The sequence below is a fragment of the Chionomys nivalis genome, chromosome 22, assembly GCF_950005125.1.
Source record: "Chionomys nivalis chromosome 22, mChiNiv1.1, whole genome shotgun sequence".
Classification (NCBI taxonomy): Eukaryota; Metazoa; Chordata; class Mammalia; order Rodentia; family Cricetidae; genus Chionomys; species Chionomys nivalis.
Genome location: NC_080107.1, coordinates 40,418,942 through 40,443,884, shown reverse-complemented (window position 1 = coordinate 40,443,884; position 24,943 = coordinate 40,418,942). Strand labels below are relative to the sequence as shown.

General features: G+C 48.2%; 2 protein-coding genes across 3 annotated transcripts; one reads left to right on the top strand and one right to left on the bottom strand.

Moving 5' to 3' along the window:
* Window positions 1-1,025: 1,025 nt before the first annotated feature.
* Window positions 1,026-2,939, bottom strand: Lcn9 (lipocalin 9). Its single transcript, XM_057754617.1, has 6 exons — window positions 2,844-2,939; window positions 2,397-2,533; window positions 1,974-2,047; window positions 1,427-1,537; window positions 1,201-1,302; window positions 1,026-1,057 (listed from the first exon to the last, which is right to left on the bottom strand). The coding sequence occupies exons 1-6, from the start codon at window positions 2,937-2,939 to the stop codon at window positions 1,026-1,028; spliced, it is 552 nt and encodes a 183-aa protein (XP_057610600.1).
* Window positions 2,940-16,299: 13,360 nt separating this feature from the next.
* On the top strand, window positions 16,300-24,569 carry Glt6d1 (glycosyltransferase 6 domain containing 1). 2 transcript variants are annotated; one of them, XM_057755843.1, is made up of 4 exons: window positions 16,300-16,373; window positions 19,457-19,504; window positions 23,392-23,529; window positions 23,900-24,569. In XM_057755843.1, the coding sequence occupies exons 1-4, from the start codon at window positions 16,300-16,302 to the stop codon at window positions 24,567-24,569; spliced, it is 930 nt and encodes a 309-aa protein (XP_057611826.1). The 2 variants fall into 2 exon arrangements, with proteins under 2 accessions (XP_057611826.1, XP_057611827.1); XM_057755844.1 differs by lacking the exon at window positions 19,457-19,504.
* Window positions 24,570-24,943: the final 374 nt, after the last annotated feature.

Sequence of the window (24,943 nt, the reverse complement as noted above, 5' to 3'; positions counted from 1 at the left end):
CCCTTTCCTACAGTTTGGCCATTGTTCTTTTTTATATATGACCCAGGACGCTGGCTTGCTGCAGTCTGTCAGCTGTTGCAGGCTGTGGTCACGGATGGAGCTGCTGTGAGCATTCTCTGCAGAGCCACCTGTGTGGGTGCAGTTTTCACAGCTCCCTGCCACATGCCCAGTGCAGACCATCGTAATGTGACTTTTATCTGTTGTGTGTTCACCAACACACGGAACACACCCTTCTCCCAGTGGGGCTGCTATCACTAATCTCCCAGGGAGTCTAGACCAGAGCAGGGCAGACAGGGGTTCGGCCCATCTGAACCTCTTGGGCCTGTGTGCAGGGTCCTTTAAGAGGTGACTCTGGTGCCATTCTCTGGGGGTGTTCTGAGGGTGGTCTTTACTGTCACGGAGGCCCATTACCAAGGAAGGACCTCAAAGTGTCAAATGCGACATCCCCAAACACATGTCTGTCTTCATGTTGAGACCAAAGGAGAGACTTTATTTGCCAAGAGTCTTCAGAAATCAGGTGAGGTCAGTTGGGATGCCTGGGTGTCTTACACCAATGGAGGAGGAGATGCAGACACAGAAGGCTACGTGAAGACAGAGGCAGAGAGTAGGGAGATGACCACAGGGGAGCATCAGGAAGATGATGCAACACCTGGACCTCAGGTCTCTGGGCTGTAAAGCTGCAGGACAGTAAATACCAAGTGCTTCACTTTCCTAAACACAGCATCTGGAGTAGTTTCACAGGGCCGGGTTTCCTGTTCTACTCAGACACATTACGTAAGGCCCCACTACAACCCTGATTCGGGGAATCCATCACACACAATCTTCTACAAAGAGCTGTGTGCTGCTTGCTTCTGTAGGACAACCCAGCAGCAGGCAGAGTGTGAGCTCGGAGATGCGCTGCTCAGGGCCACTCTGGGCTGAACCTCCCCCAGCCTCTGACAGTGGCTCTATGCTACCCTGTCCGGCTACCAACACCTTGGGCTGCCGTGTCTTACACAGATCAAAATTCACATACCGGAAGCTGACTAGCTCCTCTTTGGAACGTCGTAGCAGTTATCTGGGGGAGACAAAGGGATGTCAGATGGCTTGCTAAGCCTCCCCCTGACTCCCCATCGCAATCCTCAGGTCATCTGTGCCAGGCACACCACGCTGCAATTCTGCCTTCTCTGGACCCTTTCTGGGCCAAAGCAGGGAGCCTACCTTGGTCTGTCAAGTCGATGATATTTTGTGAATCCAGCCCATATTTTTTGCAGACGTTTTCAAATCTTTTCAGGTAAGACTTCTCAAACTTTGGGATGCGTCCTGGGGACAAATTTGGGACTTTGTTGGGGAGGGGTCCCAAGGCACCATTCCATCATGTGTCTAGGGCCCATGGGAGACCCCCTACCAGTGGCTGGGATTCCCGAACAGACTGGGGTTGGGTTACCATAGAGCGCCAGCACATGGGTCTTGGTCCCATTCTTGATGTTCTCCATGTAGAAGATGACGTACATTCTGTAGTCAGTCTCCGAGAGCAGCACCCTGTTTTCCCCCTCGTCTGCACAGAGATAGAGGTCCTCACCCCCTTTTCCCCTGGCACTGGGGCACCCCACCCCCACTTCTGGAATGAGTGTCATGTGTATATGTCTTCTGCTAAGCAGGCATTGGAAGGAGCAGGAGTTTGGATGCCCAGTACTGGCACAGGAGGAGGCTGTGGTATGGGAGTATGGGTAGCTGGGTATCATGGCCCCCATCTATCTGTCTGAGGATGGGCTTTAGTGTGCTGTCTCCACAGGCCTCAGCATAGTCTCTGCCTCTCTGGGAGTTCCAGGTTGGTGATATCCAGAGAGAGGGCCAGGCTGGGGGTCCTTCAGTTGCCCCTAGGCTGGAGTGCTCTTGCTTTAGGGTTGGGGTGAGTGTTTAGCAGAGTGGGCAAGGCCTCAGCAGAAAAGCTTCCTGGCTGTCAGAGAAGAAGGAGCAGGGATCCCACTCACAAGCAACGGTGAATTCCCCGTTGGTCTCTGTCTTTTCACAGACCATGGTCACAGCTACACATTCTCCTTGTACCCTGGGGGACAGAGAGGGGAGAGGCTCAGAGCAAGCACGGGTCTTTTCCCCCTGCCTGTATCACGGCAGGAGGTCATTGAGCCCCCAAGCCTAGTACCTTTGGCTTCCATAACCACCACAGCTCAGAAGGGGCCTTTCAGACCTTTCAGCACTGGGAGGGGCACAGAACATAGAAATAGGCCAGGGCACCCCGACCCCATCATGATGATCCCCAGGGAAGGGCTGGTGACCGTTCACACACTGGCCCAGGCATGCAGGTGTGGTGTGTAAGTGTATGAAGTTCCCGTGCGGTGCGGGAACACAATCTCCCTAAGTTTTAGCTTGTGGGAGGGGCAGTGGACAACACGCACATAAAATGGAAGTCAAACTGCAGGCTGCCGTTCTTTAAGATACTGATCTTCCGGATGAAGAGCCTCAGATCTCCATTTTCTCTAATCCGCGTCATGTTATCTGAGGCCATGAAAAGAGAGTTCCAGGTCCCGGAAATCTGGAAGGAAAGATTGAGTGACGGGAGGCCTATCACAGCCCTGGGGCTGCTTGACCCCCATGGCCACCATGCTCCTGGGTGAGTCCCCGAACACTAGCTCCAAGCTGAGGCCTCTTTTTGCCTTCCCAGCCCCACCTCTGCCCTCATTCCTCTCAGGGTTCCTTCTGTACCCTCTGGCTGCCATAATGGCTGGGCTGGGAAGGGCTCCCACTGCACAGACACCCTGTTTCAAGGTCGAGCATCCCACCCAGTCAAGGGAAGGCAGGTACTCTTCATGAAGCCTAACCTAGCCCCATAGGGCTTGGCCTACCCTGGCCATGTTGTGGTTCCTCTGCACCGTGAAATCCTGGCTGAAATGCGCTTTGGCAAGGCTGAGCACCAGGCCCAGCACCGGCAGTAGGACCATGCTCTCTGGTGGACACCTTGGCCTGCATCTCACTCCCTTATGTCCCTTTCTGTTCTGTGGTTGAAGCCTCTTTGGACAGCCTGTCCACACACATCCTGTGTCCTGTTGGAAGGCCGCCAAAGACATCCCCCTCCCCCCCAGTTAACTGTTCACATCCAAGAGCTGGCTGCAGATCCCACTTGAGGTGATGTGCGGTTGGTTCAGAAAGCTACAGGGGAAGTTAGGACGGGCAGGGTTTGGCCATCAGGTCCCTGGACCCAGGCCAGCCTGCTGAGACCATGGGAGACTCTGAGCCCTTGCTCTGTCTCTCTAAACTGGGGGCAGGAGCTCAGAACCTAGGTGTTTGAGTCCTGTCTCCACAGCCTGTCTGACCTCATTGTTTACGTTTGAGTGAGTTTGGCTCCTCCCAAGCCATCTGCACGTCTTGCAGTACAGTCTACAGCAGAGCCGGCCACCTGGCCCCCCCATAGGATGCCATTGAATGCAGCCTGTGGTTCCAAAACTGCAAGAAAGAACCTGAGTGAGGGAGTGCTGGTGAAGTCAGCCCCGGAGTGATTGTGGAGGGGTCCTGAGAGAGAACGATGTTCTGGACTTTGAGGGTACAGTGGTTGGAGCACACAGATCAAAGGGTCAGACTCGTTCCCGTCCTGGCTGGAGACTGGCCGTGGGAGGTGGTGGTGAGACGCATCCTGGAAATGTCTGCACAGCTCCTACAGCTGTGTGGCAGGACTCTGGAGCCCACTGCCTCCGGACACAGGTGCGTTGGTGGCAGCGGAGGGGAGGCTTTATTCCTTTGAAGAGATAAGGCTAAGCTTGACAGCCAGGGCCGGAAGAGCTCAGCCCCCCTCCAGGCCATCCAAAGGGCTGACACCCACCGACGGCCACTTCCCTACTTATGCGTTTCTGCCATCTATGTGCCTTTGGCTGATGTGGTTCTGAGATAGAGGAAGGGAGCCCACCTGTCCCTGGGTACTTGGCAGGTGTCAAGCATTAGAAACCATCATTGAAACCACACACAGTTAACACCAATGCTAAGTTCTTTGACCTCTAATCTCTCTTTCTGTTGATCATTTTCCCGTAAATAGGGATGGGGCAACATGACACCAGTGCTGTTGACTTTTCCTTGGTCCCCCCAGCATTTCTACTCAGGTCAGGGATGGCCCACATGCCCTGGTGGCCTCGCAGGACTGCTCGTGAGAGGTAGAGAAGAAGCAACGCTGTGATTGGTGCAAACACGAACTTTATTTGCATAACAAGTTTGCTTAGACTGGAAGGAAATGCCTGGTTTATATCCGGTTTGATGAACTAGACAGCACACAACCTCGCTAGACACACAACCTCCTTTGCTGGCTACCCTGGTATTGCAGCATTGGGCCCAACAAAAACCTTTCCTTGCTGTGATTTTTGTTGTGGTTTATAAGCTTGTTTGAGCTAAAGTTTTGTGTAGCCAAAGATGACCACAAATTCTTGACCATCTTGCCTCCATTTCCCAAGTGATGACATTCCAGGCATGTTTGGTTTGACTGGCCTTGCCTATATTTGGTGTGGGCTGAGCTGGTCACGCACACACGCACACACACACACACACACACACACAGCAGGAGAGACAATGAAGCGTCAGTGGCAGCAGAGGCAGCGGAGTTGGCATGCTGAGCTGCAGAAATGGCAGAGCCGCCAGCTGCTTGACCTCTGACGGCGAGGGCGGCTGAGCAGTGGGCAGGCCCAGCTGCAGAACATCAGAGCCTCTGGCCGCATAGACACCTGCACAGCAGCCGCGTGCATGAGGGAGAGCCAGCAGCCGCTGCTGCCCCCTTACTCAACAGCTGACAGTGGCCGTAGTAACAGGAGGTCCCCAACTATATGAGGGATTGGGCTGGTCAGAAATAAGAAGCGGAGGCAAAAAGAGGCTGAAGAGCAGAAGCTGGAGACGGAACGCTGTAAAAAGTCAGAGAGGAATTACCACAGGCCGTGGGCACTTGAAGAGCTTCCAAGAGCTGTCAAGAATCCAGAGCCAAGGGCCTCAGACAGCCCATTGCTGAGAACTGAGGTATCCTTACTTTACAGGCTGAACAAAGCTATAACGCTAGGGTAGAAGGGTCTGGCTACCTAAAGCCACTCAAGAGCTGTGACACTAGGGGGCGCCACCTGCTACTGCTCTTATCTGACTTTTGCTGTCTCTTACTGAGGTCAAACATGAAGAAAAACAAAAAGCTGCCACGATTGGCCATTGAAGTACAGGGGCAGAGTAAAAGGACCCCGGCCAGATGATTGACAAACAGGGCCAGAAGTTCTAGAAAAGGTGCCTCCTATGGCCCATCTTGAGGGAAAGAAGGCGAGTGAGACTGGGCCATGGTTTGTGGGCACCACTCTTCCTTATTTGCATAGCCATAGATGCTCAATGAACACACAAAGCCCACATCCCACTCTGCAAGGCTCCCTGCCAAGCAAGGCCTGGTTTTCTGGCAGGAGGTGAAGCCGGGAACATTTCCTAGTCACACAAGTTCCAGGGGGACTTTCAGCAAAGGGCAAGAACCTGTGCTTCAGGTGAGCAATATGGAAAACATCTCTAGTTTCCTAGAAGAAATGTTCAAGTTTCCCTTCTAGGTCTCTGCAGCTGGGTCATGGAGCTCCAGCTGTTGGTGGGCATAGGGAAGGCTTTTCATGGTAGGGCGAGCATCTAGGTGAGCCACTCCCTTTGTGTGGCCATGGAGGTTCCTCCATGGCCTTTGCCAGATGCTCTAGTGCACCCCCACGGAGCACAGGCGTCCTGTGTCTGCTTTAGGCTGAAGCAGACAGGGCACAGGCAAAACTTTGCATGCAGTGACAAGTATAGGCCCTGAAAGTGCCAGGGTGGTGTTGACACATGCCAGGCAATGGATGACCCATGTAAGACATTCTAGAAAGTTCTCTTGCTCTGTTCCTTTCAGGCACAGCTATGGTCCTTATCTCCAAACCCTTTGAAGAAACTCCCAAGACTTACGAGTTGCCAGGGCTCCATGTCAGCACAGGTAAAGTGCTGTTAAAAGATAATAAAATAATGCATGGCAGAGCCAAGGGGAGATTGTCGTGTGTGTGTGTGTGTGTGTGTGTGTGTGTGTGTCGTCGCCGGCAGCTGGAAGTTACAGGTGGTTGGGAACTGCCTGGCATGCGTGCTGGGAATCACACACAAGCTCTGGATAGGCAGCCAGTGCTCTTAGCCACTGAGATGCTCTCAATCCCCGTATGATGCATTCATGTAATTCTTCCTCTAGCGGTTGAAGGAGAGCTAGAACCTTCCTAAGAAAACAAAATGACATGAATAAAACTCACCCAGCACCCTAAGAAATACTTGACATTGCCATTCATGTTAGGAAGGCTTGGAGTGAAGGACCCACCTCCCAGGGGTCACAGGTAGTGCCCCCAAATCAACAACACAAGGAGGACATAATGCTGCTGTAAGAGTCAGGAAGAAAGACAGACTGGGAGAGGTGGGGACAGAAATGTCTAGAAATTTTTCTCCAAATGACTCTAGACCCTGTTAAGTTGTCAGCATTGAACCCCACGAGCCCCGAGAACTGTGTGGAGGGCAGGAGTGGCTCAGTGGAAACAAGTCTGTGCTTCAGACATGGGTCAAACGCCTTCTAGTTAGCATCCTACGAGACCATGGCTCCCTGATATTCTCTGAGAAATGGGGTAAACTTCTCAGTTTTATTACTCTAATGAGATACCTACTAAGGCAGGCTAATCTTATAAGGAAAGAAAAGTTTGTTTTGTGTTGTTGGTTGATTTTTGCTCTTTTGGGGGGCATCACCCAGCTCCCAAATAAATCACATGGAGGCTTATCCTTACTTACAATGTCCCAGCCTTGCCTTGGCTTGTTTCTCACTAGCTTTTCTGAACTTAAATTATCCCAACTACCTTTTGCCTCTGGGTTTTTTTCTTTCTTACTTCTGTGTATCTTGCTTTCACTCTTACTCCATGGCTTGGTGTAGGAGGGTCTTCTGTCTATGTGTTACTTTCATTGGTTAAATAAAGAGACTGCCTTGGCCTAGTTTATAGGACAGTCCTTAGGTGGGCAGAGTAGACAGAACAGAATTCTGGGAGGAAGAAGGCAGTGTGGCAGATGCCATGGCTCTCCTCTCCGAGACAGACGCTGGTTAGACTCATGCCGGTAAGCCACAGTCAAGTGGCAATACACATTAATAGAAATGGGTTAATTAAGATATGAGAGTTAGCCAATATGAGGTTAGAAATAATGGGCCAGGTAGCAATTTAAGTAATACAGATTTCCGTGTGATTATTTCGGGCATAAACTAGCCAGGCTGCTGGGAGCTGGGTGGCGGGAAGCAGCCCGGGCCGCTTCTTCTACAACAATGGCTGGCTGGGTGACTGGGTGGCTGGGTGTCTGGGTGTCTGGTTGTCTGGGTGACTGGGTGTCTAGGTGTCTGGCTGTCTCGGTGTCTGGGTGACTGAGTGACTGGCTGGCTGGGAGACTGGGTGGTTGGGTGTCTGGGTGTCTGGGTGACTGGGTGGCTGGGAGGCTGTGAGGCTGTGAGGCTGGGTGGTTGGGTAGCTGGGTGGCTGGCTGACTGGGAGGCTAGTTGGGTGGCTGGCTGGGTGATTGGGTGATTGGGTGGCTGACCCCTGACATCCTCCTCCCCTTGTTCTCTTGTTGCTCCTCTTCTTACTCGTTTCTCCTTCTATTTATTCTCTCTGCCTGACAGCCCCACCTATCCTTGCTCCTGCCTCCCTATTGACCATTCAGAACTTTATTAGACCATCAGGTGTTTTAGACAGGCAAAGAATCTCAGCTTCACAGAGTTAAGCAAATGCAGTATAAACAAAAGCAACACACCTTAAAACAATAGTTTCCAACATGGTTCTGAAGGAGCAAGATCAAAGGGTCCTACCTGGGGATGGAGCTTCTGCTGGCAGAGTCCCGGGAGACAGGAGGGAAGAGTGTGTGTGTGTGCCGAATGACTACCAGGTCAAGACAGAAATGAAGAAATTAAAGACTTTCCTAGAATTCAATGAAAATGAATGTACAACATACTCAGACTTATAAGATACAAGGAAAGCATGCTAAGAGGAAAGAAAGTTGATAGCAATGAGTGCCTACATAAAAAAAATGAAGAGGTCTCATTCTAGCAACCTAACACACACCTGAAAGCTCTAGATCAAAAAGAAGCAAGCACATCCGGGAGAGAGAGAGCGATCCAGATGGCAGGAAGTAACCTGAGGGCTGAAATAAAAATAGAAACAAAGAGAACAATATAAAGAATCAATAAAATGAAGAGTTGATTCTTTGAGAAAAATCAATAAGACAAACCCTTGTCCAAACTAACTAGAAGACGGAGAGAAAATATCCAAATTAACAAAATCAGAAACAAAAAGGGGAACACTGAGGAAATCCAAGGAATCATCAGGTCATATTTTAAAAACCTGTACACCACAGAACTGGAAAATCTAAAAGAAATGGATAGTTTTATCGATAGGTACCACTTACCTAAGTTAAATCAAGATCACATAAACAACTTAAACAGACCTATAATACCTAAGAAAAATAGTAGAAGTCATTAAAAGCCTCCCAACCAAAAGAAGGCCAGGGCTAGACAGTTTTATTGCAAAATTCTACTGGACTTTTAAAGAATTATTACTAATACTCCTCAAATTAATCCCCAAAACAGAAATAGAAGGAACACTGCCAAATTTATTTTAATGGGCCACAGTCATCCTGATACTCAAATCACACAAAGATTAAAAAAGAAAGAATTATAGACCAATGTCCCTTATGAACATAAATACAAAATTACTCAACAAAATACTGCAAACCGAATCTAAGAATACATCAAAACTATCATCCACCATGATCAAGTAGACTTCATCCCGGAGATGCAGGGATGGTTCAAACTATGAAAATCCGTCAATGTAACCCATCATAAAAACTAACTGAAAAAAAAACCACGATCAACTCATTAGATGCTGAAAAAGCTTTGATAAAATCCAGCACCCCTTTATGGGAAAAGTCTTGGAGGGATTAGGGATATAAGGGGCATAGCTGAGCATAATAAAAGCAATATACAGCAAGTATTTAGCCCATGTCAAATTAAATGGAGAGAAACTCGCAATCCCACTAAAACCAGGAACAAGACAAGACTGTCCACTCTCTCCATATCTATTCACTATAGTACTTGAAGTTCTAGCCAGAGCAATAGGACAACGAAAGGAGATCAAGGAATTATAAATTGGAAAAATTCTTTCTTTCCAAAGTATCATTATTTGCAGATGAATGATAGTATACATAATCAACCCCCCAAATTCTTCCAGGGAATCCCTACAGCTGATAAACACCTTGAGTCAAGTGGTTGGATACAAGATTAACTAAAAAAAAAAGTATCCCTCCTATATGCAAATGACAAAGGGACCAAGAGAGAAATCAAGGAAACAACACCTTCATAACAGCACAAATAATACAAGATATCTTTGGGTAACTCTAACCAAGAAAGTAAAAGACTTGTATGACAAAAACTTCAAGTGTTTGAAGAAAGAAATTGAAGAAGCTATCAGAAGATGGAAAAGTCTCCCATGCTCATGGATTGGCAGGATTAACATAGGAAAACTGGGCATCTTACCAAAATCAGTCTACAGATTTGATGCAATCCCCATCAAAACTCCAACACAATTCTTTACAGGCCTTGAAAAGACAGCACTTAAATTCATATGGAAAAACAAAAAACCCAGGATAGCGAAAGCAATCCTGAACAATCAAAGACTCCCAGGGGTGTCACCGTCCCTGATTTCAAGCTGTGCTCCAGAGCTGTAGCAATAAAAACCGCACGGTATTGGCATAAAAACAGACAAGATGATCAACAGAACTGAGTCGAAAACCCAGACATAAATCCACACACCTATCGACACCTGATTTTTTGATAAAGAAGCCAGAAATACATAATGGAAAGAAGAAAACATCTTCAACTTATGGAGCCGATCTGACTGGATGTCTCCATGTAGAAGGATGCAAAGAGGTTCATATTTATCAGTAGCCTTGGATGCATTGACACGGAAGAGAACTCCCTAAGGCAGAACACGAACAGCGCAGGCACTAAGATCAGCATTAGTAAACGGCAAACGGAAAAGCTTCTGTAAGGTAAGGGACACAGTTAATAGGACAAAACATCAGCCTAGAGAATGGGAAGACATTTTCCCTAACTCCACACCTGATAGAGAACTAATATAAAAAATATATAAAGAACTCAAGAAACTAGACATCACAAACCAAATAGTCCAATTTAAAAATGGGGTGCAGATCTAAACAGAGAATTCTCAATAGAGGACTCTCAAATGGTTGAGAAACACTTGAAATGTTTAACATCCCTAGCCACCAGGGAAAAGCAAATCAAAACTACTTTGAAAGTCCATCTTACATCTGCCAGAATGACTAAGATCAACCACACTAATGACAGCTAATGGTGGCAAGGGTGTGGAGCAAGGGAACACCCTCCATTGCTGGTGGGAGTACAGTCACTATGGAAATCAATACGGCAGTTCCTCAGAAAATTGAAGACCCAGCTATACTACTCTTGGGCATATATCCAAAAGACATGCCATATGACCACAAGGACCCTTGCTCAACTATGTTCATAGCAGCTTTATTCATAATAGCTAGAAATGGGAAACAACCTAGATGTCCCACAACTGAAGAATGGATAAAGAAAATGTGGTACATTTACACAATGGAACATTACTCGCTGTTTAAAAAATTGATAGTATGAAATTTGCAAACAAATAAATGGATGGAACTAGGAAAAAGCATCCTGAGTAAGGCAACTCAGACCCAGAAAGATAGACATGGTATGTACCCATATAAGTGGATATTGTGTGTTAAGTAAAGGATAATCACACTACAATCCACAGACTTAGAGAGGCTAAGTAACCAGGAGGGCTCTGGGGGAGGGGAAAGCAGGGATCCCTCTAGGAAGAGGAAAGAGATTATGTAGATGGACTGGGGATAGGTGGGAACTAGAGGGATCAGGCAAAGGAGGGAGAGATGACTAGAATTGGGGGTTTTGGGGGGTAATGTGGGAACCTAGTGCAGTGGAACCTGAGGTTCACCCTAGTGAGGACTCATAGTAATGGAGGTTATGAAGCCTGGACAAGCGACCTTCTGTAATCAGGCAGGACTTGCAGCAAAGCTTTCGGCCTACAACCTATCCTGCCAGCAAGATGAGCTGGTGCAATGGTGGCTCAGAACTTGAGACAGTGGCCATCCAATGACTTGTCTAACTTGAGGCCCATGCCACAAGAGGGAGTCCCATGCCCAACACTACCTGGAAAGCCAGGAACCAGAAGCTGGATGACTCAGAGACCTAGGGCAAAACAAACCAATGAAATGATTCCTAATGATATTCTGCTATGCTCATAGATTGGTGCCTAGCCCAATTGTCATCGGAGAGGCTTTCTCCAGAAGCTGATGGGAGCAGATGCAGAGATCCATAACCAAACATTAGGTAAAAGGTCAGGAATCCTGGAGAAGAGGGGAAGGAAGGATTATAGTAGCCAGAAAGGTTGAAGACACCAAGAGAACACAAGCCACAAAATCAACTAAGCAGGGCTCATAGTTGACCATGGAGTCTGTACTAGGTCCTCTGTGTATACATTCTGATTGTTTAGCTTGTGTTTTCTTGTGGGACTCCTGCCAGTGGGAGTGGGGATGTCTCTGACTCTTTGGCCTGCTCTTGGGGCTCTTTTCTTCCTACTGAGTTGCCTCATTAAGCCTGATATGAGGGTTTGTGCCTAGTATTATTACATCTTGCTATGCCAGGCTCAGTTGATATCCCTGGGAGGCCTCCTCTTTTCTGAAGATGGAGGAGCAACGGATCTGAGGAGAGGGGAGGTGGGGGAGTAACTAGGAGGAATGGAGGGAGGGGAGGCTGCAGCAATTGGGATGCATTATATGAGAGAATAATAATAATAGTAAAAATAATAATAGAGTGTGTGTGTGTGTTTTCATTCTAGACTGGGGACAGTGTTTTGATTATTATTCCAGCTACTCGGGAGATTAAAGTGGGAGAATCGCCAGGCAGTGTTGGCGCATACCTTTAATCCCAGAACTGGGGAGGTAGAAGCAGGCGGATCTCTGTGAGTTCGAGGCCAGCTTGGTCTACAAGAGCTAGTTCTAGGAAGGGCACCAAAGCTACAGAGAAACCTTGTCTCGAAAAAAAAAAAAAGCCAAAAACCTAAAAAACAACAAAGTGGGAGAATCTCTTACATTTAGGAGTTTGAGTTCAGCTGAGGCAGCTTAAGATGACAAACTTGAAGCAAAACAAAGAAAGTCACTGGGAGTCTGGGCCATGGCTCAGTTGGTAGAGCACTTGCCTGGGTCCTATCCCATCTACACGGTGTGTATGGGGAGGTAGGGTTGCGAAAAATCCTGTAATCCCAGCACTTGGGAGGCACCGGAGAATCAGAAGTTCAAAGTCATTCTCTGTTACATTGCAGGTTTGACGCCAGCCTGGGCAACACAGAGTTGTAGCTGAGAAACAGCTAAAAGGTCCCCAGGATTGAGCCATGGAGCTACACCCTAATGAATAAGGGAATCTGATCACCCCACCCCCTAAGGCCCCTATGAGTCCACAGCTGTTTCTACCCTTAGAATATACTGACTGCCTCGGGGACTAAATTCCAGACTGAGTTTGGCGAACACAATCCTTCCGCAGCAGATAACAGTAAGCTGAAATTGATAGGGACTCTGACAGTAAGACATCAGCGCTCTGGCTGGGGGAAGCAGCTGGACCTGGGGTAATGGAGCTTAGGCATTGTCGTGGCTGGGGACCTGGGGAGAGCCGCCTGTGTAGGAGTGTGTGCGTCTCAGCCGTCCGTGCTAGAAGAGTGTCCAGGTGGAGGGAAGGGAGGGTCAGACAGACTGGCATGGATGTGCCCACTTTCCTGAGGATGGAGGTGGGCACCAGAGTTCACCTGTTTGCTGGCTTCAGACACAACAGACTCAATTGTGAAGAAAGGAATCCCCCTCTAGGTGGAGACCACGCTCCTGCTTCCTCCATCCAGGTTTGATGTAGTGGGCAGGTCAGGGACCTGGCTCAGGGGACCACCCCTAGGAATGTGGGCCACCTTAGAATATAGTACCTTTCCTTCCCAGAATTCTTTCCTGCTAGGAACGATCTACCATTCTGAGTTCTGACTCAGGAGGGTGTAAATATTTTTTTCTCCAAGACATGGGTTCTCTGTGTAGCCCTGGCTGTCTTGGAACTAGCTCTGTAGACCAGGCTGACTTCGAACTCACAGAGATCTGCTTGCCTCTGTCTCCTAAGTGCTGGAACTAAAGGCAGGCACCACCACTATCCAGCTTTTCTTCTCATCTTTTTCTTTTGGATGCTGACTGGAGCTTAAGGATGTCTTTAACCTCCTTAAATCACACTTTCGTGTCTTAGTTAGGATTTCCATTGCTGTGAAGAGACACCATGACCATGGTAACTCTTATAAGGAAAGTATTTAATTGGAATGGCTCGCTTACAATTTCAGAGGTTCAGTCCATTATCATCACGGTGGGGAGCATGGCGGCATGCAAGCAGACATGGCGCTGGCTACATCTTGATCAGAAGGCTACAGGAACTAGTCTGACAGTGGGCAGTATCTGGAACATAGGAAACTTTAAAGCCCACCCCCCTCGGTGACACACTTTCTCCAGCAAGGCCACACCTACTCTAACAAAGCCACACCTCCTAACAGTGCCACTCCCTGTGAGCTTGTGGAGGCCAATTACATTCAAACTGCTGCACTGGGTTTCCTTACTTTTCAAGGGTAGAACGAACAAACAAATAAATACAGGGTTATGTTATAATCACACAGAGCTTTCTGGTGATAGTGGGTTCGTAGGGTGTCTAAAATGAAACCCCGTGCTTCTCTCAGCAGGCAAAGAATACACAAACAAGCGCCTGAGAAAGTATAAGAAGGGTTTCACTCTTTATTTATTTTTTAATCTTTTTTTTTTTTTTTTTTTTTGGTTTTTCGAGACAGGGTTTCTCTGTGGTTTTGGAGCCTGTCCTGGAACTAGCTCTGTAGACCAGGCTGGTCTCGAACTCACAGAGATCCGCCTGCCTCTGCCTCCCAAGTGCTGGGATTAAAGGCGTGCGCCACCACCGCCCGGCGGGTTTCACTCTTTAGATTCATCGATAGTGTCTCCAGCAGGACAGGGAGGGCACCCCTCTGTCATTCAAGACACACAGCACACATGCCACCCTGAACCTCTCTACCAGGAGGTATCTGTCCTTAGAAGAAATGCCACAACACAAGAAGCAAAAGCTGCAGAATATCCTAAGAAACGCTTTCATGTTTTCACCGGGACCAAGTCATGTTGTCTGGTCATGAAGAGAACCAGCCAGGTGCCATTGTGATGCTGATGACATCACCATTAACAGAAGATCCACACACCACAAAAGCAGTGGATGCAACCAGGTACTTCACGCGGCCAAGTCCTAGAGATATACTCTGGGAAACACTGGTCCTCAAAGGACGTTTCGGCTGTCTTCTAACACCACTGATCCAAGGTAAGGGGCCTTTGAAGGACTGGTGTTGGGACTTTGGGCAGTCGTGCCTGGGAGCCGGACTTGATGGTGCACATCCCAGCATTTGGGAGGCTGAGACAGGAAGATTGTTGCGAGTTCAAGGCCAGTCTGGGCAGCAGAATGAGATCCTGTTCCAGTAAACAAAACAAAACAAAATATTGTGTGTAGGCAGTCTCCTCTGACCCTGGCCTCTGAGCTTGTTGCCGATGCCTCAAGAGATCGCTAGGAAGCAGCTGGGGACAGAGCGGCTAGCTGGATGGACCACAGCTCTCTTGTCCACGTAGTCCCAATAGTAGTGAACTTAAAGAAGTCAATTTTCAAACCGCGAGGGTATTTCTGAGCAGGGTAATGTTTCACGAAGAATCGCCCAGGAGAGTCAGGATGTGAGCCACCTGTGATGTCCTGTTTCCCAGCAGCCATGAGACAAAGGGCAAGAGAGATGGGTGAACTTATTTTATACGTTTGTTTCATGAGTTTCTACATCTGGACTACAAACCCAGACTGTCATCATATCAGTGAACAAACAATGGAAGATGACAAAGGAGATCCTTAGCCTTCTGTGTCCTCAAGCTGGGCTTGCCTTGCAAAGCTGCTGTGTTCTGTGCACTCAGAGCCCAGTTTAACTCAGGGCCAGACCCACCCTCCCCCAACCCCTGCCTCAGGAGCTTACTGACTGAGTCTACCGCATGCTGGCACGCTGCCATCAGCATGCTGGACACGGTGTTCAAACAGACCCAGGGGAAACCTCCAACCTAGGTGCCATGCCAACTGGAGCTCAGATTCAGCTTTGGAGCCTCCTGCCCATAATGTGGCCACTGACCCTCTTTACGGTCTCTGTGTAAATGGCCCCAGGTCATCTGTCTCACCATGCCTGCTAGGGAAGAAATGACAAAGCCAACTTTGAGGGCCAAATTTATTGGTTTCAGATGAACTCACTGTCACGATTCCACCCTGTTGCCACAAACACACGATAGGGATTCATGGTAGTCATTTCACGGGAACAAGATGGATCTGTAGGCCGGAGAGACAAGTGGTTGCTGCACAAGCGGGAGATCCTGAGCTTGATTCCTGGTACTCGTGTAAAAGCAGGATGTGGCACACGGCCAAAGTCCCAGCACTCAGGGGCCTGAAACAGGTGGATTCCAGAGCTTTCTGGCTAGCTGGCGTAGGCGAAATGAGAAGCTCAGGTTCAGAGAAATCCTGCCTCAAAAAGTAAGGTAGAGAGCTATTAAAGACACTCAACATAGTCTCTGTGCACAGCAACAACACACACACATGCACAACACGTGCACACACATACACGTGCACACACACGCATGCACACATGCACACACACATGCAATCCATACATACATGTGCATGCACACACATGTGCACACACGCACGCACACACACACATACGTGTGCACAACACATACATGCACACACACATACATGCACACACAAGCATGCATGCACACACGCACACACACGCATACACGTGCACAACACATACATGTACACACACATACATGTACACACACATGCACACGCACACACAAACACATGCACAGATCAACTGGCTTCTCCAGGGAACACAAGGCAAATCAGAACGTTCCAGATCTTTGAGGATCACTCCAAAGGCCCATCAAGCAGAATAGAGATGACCTCAATCCCCTTCACTGGATATTCTAGAAGGAGCTGTTGAGTTAGTGTCCAAATGTGTGCAGACACTAACCCACTGTTGGGGGTGCTGGGATGCAGTGGGTCTGTTTAACACACACTTAGAACCTTCTTTTCCTCCCCTCCACCAGGAAGGAATGAAAGCTAAGAAGAGGCTGCTGATGTTGCTTTTCTGCCTCTTCCTGCTGCTGACGGCTAAGGTCTTCTTCAGGTAAACACCGATGAACCACAGCCTGCAGGAAGGCCAAGGGAGTTACTCTCCACCCTTAAAGATGCCATCAACACACGAGTGAACCAGAAGCTACTTCCTCTCTGGGGGACACCGTGCACATTTTAATTCTTTCATTTTCAGACGCCAGATGGACATTTGTTGAGTTTCTTGTCCCAGGCTCCATTCCGGATGCTGGCAAGCAGCAGACCTGCCCACAGGGGTCATTTCATACACTGTGGAATTTCATGTGTTACGTGGCAATGTCATGAAAACGGAGTTGGGTGGAGGAGAGTGCTCAGTTAGTACTGGTTTTGTGGTACTGGGGATAGAACCAGGACCTGGAGCATTACCAGGTAAGCGCTCAGCCACTGGGCCAGACCTGAGCTATAATTACATCAACTATAAACCACCTCAAGGTTCCGAATTTGTGTCTTTGGGGGAGCTTTGTTTTTGTTTTATTTTGTTTGTTTTTGAGACAGTGTTTCTCTGTGTAACAGCTCTGATTGTCCTGGAACTCATTTTGTAGGCCAGGCTGGCCTGAAACTCATGGAGAGCCTCCTGCCTCTAAATTCCAGGTGCTGAGATTAAAGGTGGTAAATTTGTGTCAGTAGGAGATATGTAGTGTGTATGTGAATCTCTCTCTCTCTCTCTCTCTCTCTCTCTCTCTCTCTCTCTCTCTCTCTCTCTCTCTCTCTCTGTGTGTGTGTGTGTGTGTGTGTTACAAGGTTTCTGAAGAGACAGCCCATGAGGTGGCAGTATTTACTGGGGGTCTCTTGGGATAGGACTGTGTGAGGAAAAACCTCCCAGCAGGTTGTCTTTTTCAAACGGGGACAATACCTCCCAGAGGGAACTTGGGGATCAAGGAGAGGTTTGTTGTAATATGAGCGGCGGTTGACCCTCCTCCACCAGAGGTTTATCCATTTGAGGGCGGTTTTAGTCTAGCCCGTGTGGTTCCCAGCCCCTGAACTCTCCAGTTCAGAGAGCCCAGGGTCAATAGGATCGGGTGTGGTTTTGTTGGCGTGTAATAAACTGGAAATGCGATCCCAGCTGGATCTAAAGAAACTGGCTGTGTAAAGTTTTGGGTTAGAACACTCCTGCTGAGAAGAAACTAACAGACCACAAGCTCAGGGCCATCGCTGGCTCATTAGCGAAGCACAAGTGGATCTCCCCAAGACCAGGGCCTGGCATTCACAACTGGAGTGTCTCTGTGGGAATCAGCTTCTTTATTTAGGCCAGACCACTCTTTAGCCTGCCACAATTTCTGCCCTAAGTCTAGAAATCAACAGGATTAACACACTGTAACATGGTTTTTCTTAATTTTTAAAAAATTATCTTTAGCTAAGTGCATGTGTGTGTGATTGCAGGTGGGTGTGATTGCAGGTGGGTGTGTGCAGGTGCCTGTGGATGCCCTGGGAGTCATAGACAATTAATTGTGAGCCACCTGACACGGGTTCTGGGAACTAAACTCAGGCCTAGAAGACCAAGCACCACTGAGCCATTGCTCCAGCAACACCAACTTGATGGGTTTTGGTAAATTCCCCACTTGTCATCTTGTGCCATGGAATTTTGACAGTCTGTCTTGGGAGGCCGTCGATTTGGTGATGGGGTATCTGTGCAAGGCCACGTCAGAACACATCAGAGCAGGAGAGCTCCGGAGGTCAGCTCTGACATAGAACACCCCAGGTGGTACACTGGAAGCCGCCAGGCAGGTGATTAAACTGATAGTTAATGAGAGTGCAGTGGTTTGCATGCAAATAGCCCCACAGGCCCAAAGGGAGTCGCATTATTGAAGCTGTGGCTTTTTTGGAGGAGGTGCACCACTAGGGGGCAGCTTTGAGGTCTCAGATGTTCAAGGCATGCCACTGGCTCAGTCACTTCCTGCCTGTGGATTCCAAAATAGAACTCTCAGCTACCTCTCCAGCGCCATGTCTGCCTGGATGCCACCATACTCCTGCCCTGACAATAATGGACTAAACCTCTGAACTGTAAGCCAGCCCCAATGAAATATTCTCCTTCATAAGAGTTGCGGTGGTCATGGTGTCTCTCCAAACCAGTAAAATCCCAACTAAAACAGAGTTTTGCCCCTGACTCTTCACCTTTTTTCCACTGTTGGTCCAGATGCAGGAAACCCCTGAATCCTTTCTTACTTTCTAACATGGCAGGCTGAGTGTGCGTGACTTTGCTCAGTTGTAGGCATCTGGCTGTCCTGAGGTCATTGAAGGTGGGCTGGGTTAAGCCACTGGCATAAGGTTAAACTGCTTTTTATTTTTTATTGATTGACTGATTGATTTTTCGAGACAGGGTTTCTCCGTAGCTTTTTTGGTTCCTGTCCTGGAACTAGCTCTATAGACCAGGCTGGTCTCGAACTCACAGAGATCCGCCCGCCTCTGCCTCCCGAGTGCTGGGATTAAAGGCGTGTGCCACCACCGCCAGGCTTTAAATTGCTTTTTAAATGGCTAGCCGGTATCTCCACTGCAGTGTGCTTGTCTGGGAGTCACCTCATAGAAAGCTAAAACACCTGCACTTCAAAGCATCAAGGTAGCTGGGGGTAGTGGACACGCCTTTAATCCCAGCACTCCGGAGGCAGAGGCAGGTGGGTCTCTGTGAGCTCAAGGCCAGCCTGGTCTGCAGCGGGAGTTCCAGGCCAGCCAGGGCTGCCCGGTAAGACCCTGTCTCACAGAAAAGGGGTCGGGAATCAAACGTGAATACATCGACTCCTCCTGACCTCTTTACGTCATGGAAATAACTTTTTTGAGCTTACAATCTCGAGTAACGTTTTCCTCCTCCCAGCAAGGTACCCTTTTCTTCATTCTGCTGCTGTTCGTGACCTCTCCCCCAATTCCCGCGATCTGTTCCCTAGGCCAGCTTGCCCCCTTCCAGACCAAGAGATATCTCCTCTCCCAGCTGCTTCCTTGGCCCCAAACTGTGTCCCTAGAGCTTTAACACTGCCCTGTCCCAAAGCTCCTGAAAGCTGAGGCTAGGCAGTGAGGACGGAGAAGAGTGAGTAGCACAGCCTGGTGTGGGTTCGGCAGATGAGGGCTGGGCAAACAGATGCCGCAGTAACCTGCTGCTCTTTGTGCCAGGAACCTCCAGGAAGATGAACTTCGGCGCTCAGACTGGTTTAACCCCAGGTAAGAGCAAAGACACGCATCGCTCAGAGGCAACATTTTCAGCACAAACATAGCTCTGCCAGGGCACCTGGAATTAGGAGTTTGTTTCCACCATTCTGACACAAGGCCAGGGGAGCTCCCCCAAGACAGGAAGTCCCAATGCCATGGAGGAAGCTGGTGCCTTGGCCTACGTTCACGGTTAACCTTCCTGTTTCTTCAGGGAAGGAGGTATGAGGCTGCTGCTTGCCCCTGCTCCTCAGGGACAGCCGTGCCTGAGAGGACTGTTTCGAAGAGCAAGGGTGTGTTCACTAGATATTGGTGTGTGGTGATGGAGAGACAGTCTGAAATATTCCTCTTCTGCCTGGGTGCTTGTAGCTGATGGTGGGGAAGGAGTAAGGTCATGAGGTGGCTGGTGTCTGAACACGCATGAGCTACCGTATCACCTTGACAACGTATCTACAACTCCATCCCTAGTGGCTTAACCTCAGCAAACAGGAGTTGATGGTGAGAAACAGGCAGGTCTGAGGCTTGCCCAGGTTTCCCTCGGGTTTATCTGGAAGCAACAGAAAAAGGCAACTACTGACCTTCCTAGCGCCCTCTGCCCTGGCAGAAGCGGAAAGGTTAGCCATGAACTCGGGCCCAGGATTGACATGGGCACCTCCCATGGTGAACTGGCTGCTTCTCCACCTGTGTGTGTCTCTCTGTTCCTTTCTCCTTTGTGTTTGTAGAGGCCAGAGCTCAGGTGTCTTCCTTGACTGCCCTCCACCTTGGTCTGTGAGATGGGGTGCTCACCAAGCCTTGAGTTCACTGATTGGCTACATGGGCTGGCCAGTAAGTTTGAGGGACCCACCTGTTGCTTGCCTCCCAGGGGCTAGGATTTATAGGCCAGTGACACCTTACCTATCGCTGTTGTTTATCTGTGTGTGTGTTTATGCTGTGGTGTAGAGATCCAGGGACAGCTTGCAGTAGTCACCATGTAGCTCCTGGGGATCAAACTCAGGTCATCGGGTTTTATTTTTTTATTTTTTGGTTTTTCAAGACAGGGTTTCTCTGTGGTTTTGGAGCCTGTCCTGGAACTAGCTCTTGTAGACCAGGCTGGTCTCGAACTCACAGAGATCCGCCTGCCTCTGCCTCCCGAGTGCTGGGATTAAAGGCGTGTGCCACCACCGCCCGGCAGGTCATCGGGTTTTACAGCAAGCACCTTTGCCCTTCGAAGCATCCTGCTGGTCCCACATCTATTGATTCCTTTTCCCCTTTTTTAATGTGGACGTCGGGAATTGAACTCAGGTCATGCTCGGTGTTTGGCAAGCATGTTATCAACAGTTCTCTGAGATTACGTGTGTATGTGATATGCTCTATGCTACGGAAGTTTGTTAGCCAGCTCCCCATGGGTACTGCTTCTCGGCTGACCATTCATAAGCAAGGTGAAGGACCCTGAATGGAATTTATACACCAATACGTGTTTATCCACAGAACAAATTTCTAAAACAAGAGTCTTTGGATTGGACGCCATGGCATTTAAAATGTAGTGTAAAATCACTGGTTCCCTTTAATAACTACAACAGTGCACAACGTCTTATTGACTCTTTTGTTCTTGGTGAAATAGCTTGCTAAACTCTTTCAATTTAATCTGTGTCTCCATAGTTGTGATGCGAACACCTTTTAGATACTGCTTATTTTTTTATCATAATTTTGTTTTGTTTTGTTTTTTTGAGACACGGTTTCTCTGTAGCTTTGGAGCCTGTCCTGGAACTAGCTCTTGTAGACCAGGCTGGTCTCGAACTCACAAATATCCATCTGCCTCTGCCTCCCGAGTGCTGGGATTAAAGGCGTGCGCCACCACCCCCTGGCTAAGGAAGATATATTTATACCCAAGAAAGATACAGAATCTACTTTAGCAATATTAGTCATTGGGAAATGCAAATCAAGCCCACACTGAGTTACCACTTCACTTCCAACAACATGGGGAGGATGGGCAGACAAGGAAAGCTAGACAATGAAAGGCATTCGGATGTAGAGGAACTGGAACTGCCAGGTTTAATTGTGGTATTGCAAAACCACTTGTTAGCCAGTTAGAGAATTGCGACAGGACAGTGATTCCACCTAGAGGCGGAACTGGGTCTAGAGACCCATCCCCAAAAGAATTAAAACACGCTCACAGAGAATTCATCTATGAGTTTCCATGGGAGCATCATCCTCAGTGTATCTAGCAGGTAAATTAAGTCATTGTCCCTCCACTGACAGATGAGCAAACAAGATGCAGCCTAGTGATAGGGTGGGATAGCTGTCAGTAATATTTTCACATTAGGCAACATACAGGGACAGATGTTAGTCACTGCCAGAGGTGGCACGGAAGCAGGTAGCTGCTATTTGTACAGTGACATGCCACAATGTTTCATTTTAATTGGGGTACTATTAACAGCACTGTATTTTAAATATATATCTAAAATTATATGTACACACACATATACATACATACTCTGGGAAGGTGTACGTTCCTTTGAGTGCAGATGTTGTAGAGGCCAAAGAGGGAGCTGGAGTTGCAGGAGGTTGTGAGCAGCCTGATGTGGATGCTGGGGACTGAAGCTGGATCTCAGCAAGCACGTTTTGTGTTTCTACATCCTTAGTGTGTAGACACAGACTTAATGTTTGGAACCAATCTGGTAAAATCTACTCTCTCTGATTTACTTATGAATGCTAGGTGAGTTTTCTTCTTAGAATTTTGCAGGTAGGTGATTAAGTATTGCTGGTGTATTATGATCGGTATCGTTTCTCTCGTTTTCAATTGATGCCTTAATTTCCTTTTCTTGCCTTACTTCGATGGCCACGGTTTCTGCCATTGTGTTGGAGAGCACTGTGAGGGGCATCCTTATCATGTTCTTCATCTTAGGGAGGAAGAAGCCAGTCTTTCACTATTTAATATGTGAGCTGTAGGACATTTTTAGATTTTTTTCTAGTCAGGGTCTCACTTTGTAGTCTTGACTAGCCTGGAAGCATGCCATACTGTAGACAAAGTTGCCCTCAAACTCATAGAGATCCACTTTTCCCTGCCTCCCAAAATTAAAAATGTACACCACCACATTCATAGGACAAGTAGATTTTTTTTTAAATTCCATATTAGGCAGTTCTCCCCATTCCTATCCTTTTGTGGAAGTTCCTTTTTAAGATCATGAATAGGTGTGAGACTTCATAATGTTTTTCCTGTGTTGAGGGATTTGGACATGTGACTTTTCGCTTCTGATATGGTGACTTACATTAATTTTGAAATGCCTCACTTTCTTGGCATATCCTAATCCTTCTATTTCCTCCGTACTGAATGCAAGTCTAATCTATCTCACTCTTGTTGGATGACACAGATGGCTTGAACCATGTGTTTAGAACACCACAGGGTACACAGAACGAGAAAAGGAGCAAGGAAGCAGGCGCTGGAGCCGGGATCCTGCCTACAGTGCTGCCTTCAGGCAAAACCAAGACTGTGGCAGGGCTCTGGGTTGTCTACTATGTTTTAATTGGTTAAATTGGAACTAGCTCTCAAGATAAATAATCCCAGGCTTCAGAGGAGAATGCCAAGTCTGAGGCCAGACTGTCTGGGGGCGCTGTGGCTCTGCCAGCTCAGCCACTTGCTAGCTGTGTGCCCACATGAAGAACAAGAAGAAAACTTGCACTCGCCGGAGGAAAGGCATTGCCAGGGTCACGTGAGCGAACCAGAGTTCACCACATCTGATTGACACCTCGTCGGTGCCATCTCAGGGTTAGCTAACATCCGGAAATGGGTGTCCATCACTGTCGCCGTGCCATGACACCCAACGTGCGCCTCTTCTTTGGCTTTGACATGGTGACTTGTGTCAGTTTTTGACTGTTGAACCACACTGTCAAATTTTATTTCTGCTTTTGTGTGTGTCCCATAGGATGCGTGTGGACGTCATCACCACCACGGACTGGCTGGCTCCAGTCATATGGGAAGGCACCTTCGACAGAGAGGCCCTTGAGAAATATTACAGAAAGCAGAACATCACCGTGGGCTTGGTTGTGTTTGCAGTTGGCAGGTAGATGCTATGGAGCACTGCCCCTTTATCTTGGGAATTGTGGTTCAATATCCGTAGATGTCTTGCCCCCAAGGAGCTATAGGTCCTCTTTTGAGATCACTACTGCTGAGCATACCAAACAGAATGTGCTATGATGAGTCCCTGTACCAAGGCTAGGTCCATAAGGCCACTCAAGAGTTCTTAAGCAATGTCCCACTTAGCTCAGACTCAGTAGTTCTAAAATTCCATGGCCGTCGTCAGAACTATGGACTTGGTGGATACTGACCTACTGAAGTTTTCAGTATCAAGGACGCTTCTCTTGTTAGTGGGTGCACATTCAAGGGCACCCACTCCATTTAGAAACATAATTTCTTGTTCTGTGTGTTCCCAGTCTCACTGACCAGTACCTGGACCCATTCTTGCGATCAGCCAGTAAGTTCTTCATGCCTGGCTATAAGGTGATCTTCTACGTCATGGTGGATAGGTTCCTGCAGCTACCTGAAATGGACTACGGCCCTCGGCAATCCTTTCAAATCCACCTCATAGGTGAGGAGAGATGGTGGAGCAACTTTGACCTCATGCGCATGAAACTGCTGGGTGAGCACATCCAAGACCACATCAGATACGAGGTGGACTTCCTCTTCAGCATGAGCGCTAACCTGGTCTTCCAGAGTGAGTTTGGAGTGGAGACCCTGAGCGTGTCTGTAGCCCAGCTCCATGCTTGGTGGTATTTCCGGAAGACAGGGGATCTTCCTTATGAGAGGAGACCCGCATCCGCAGCCTACATTCCCTTCGGGCTGGGGGACTTCTACTATGCCGGCACCATTGTAGGCGGAGTGCCCCTCAAGGTTCTGGACGTGACTCAGGAATACATGAAAGGAGTTGTTTTGGATGCAGAAAACGGACTCAACAGCACCTATGAGAAATACCTCAACAAATATTTCTTCCTCAACAAGCCCACCAAGCTTCTCTCCCCAGAGTACAGCTGGGACCCCACCTTCCACACCCTTCGGCAAGTACGGTCCATGAAGATTGCCCAGTATCCCATAGACAGTTTGTGATGCGCCAGCGTCTATGGGCTAAAGAGCAAGCCCCAGTAGTTTCTTAAAGACACGGGATGTCTTTTTAAAGACTCACACTTCAGAAGCCTGATAATGTACACTCTTTCCAAATCAACTGTTTTTTTTCCTTGTGATTTTGAGTCAGCTAATTTGACTGAAACTGAATGAATAAAAGGTGATATTTTAGTCCATACACATCATGCTGTTAGCTCTGCGGTGTAGGCAACGTGAAGTTATCAAGACATGGAGCGTATTTTATTTCAATGGAGGAAGACTTTAGTTTACAAATAAAAGTCTTTTCACACAGTGAAAAAATGCTTTAACATTAATCTATAGAAGAAAAAGCAATAAAAGTCCATCAGCCCGGTTGTCAA

Bases quoted from the DNA above. Each gene is read 5' to 3' on its own strand.
- Glt6d1 (XM_057755843.1), top strand. From the start codon at position 16,300: ATGAAAGCTAAGAAGAGGCTGCTGATGTTGCTTTTCTGCCTCTTCCTG. The intron at 19,505-23,391 runs GTAAGAGCAAAG...TGTGTCCCATAG, and splicing joins TCAGACTGGTTTAACCCCAG to GATGCGTGTGGACGTCATCA. The intron at 23,530-23,899 runs GTAGATGCTATG...GTGTGTTCCCAG, and splicing joins GTTGTGTTTGCAGTTGGCAG to TCTCACTGACCAGTACCTGG.
- Lcn9 (XM_057754617.1), bottom strand. From the start codon at position 2,939: ATGGTCCTACTGCCGGTGCTGGGCCTGGTGCTCAGCCTTGCCAAAGCG. The intron at 1,303-1,426 runs GTAACCCAACCC...ATTTGTCCCCAG, and splicing joins CCATGTGCTGGCGCTCTATG to GACGCATCCCAAAGTTTGAG. The intron at 1,058-1,200 runs GTAGGCTCCCTG...TGTCTCCCCCAG, and splicing joins CATCGACTTGACAGACCAAG to ATAACTGCTACGACGTTCCA.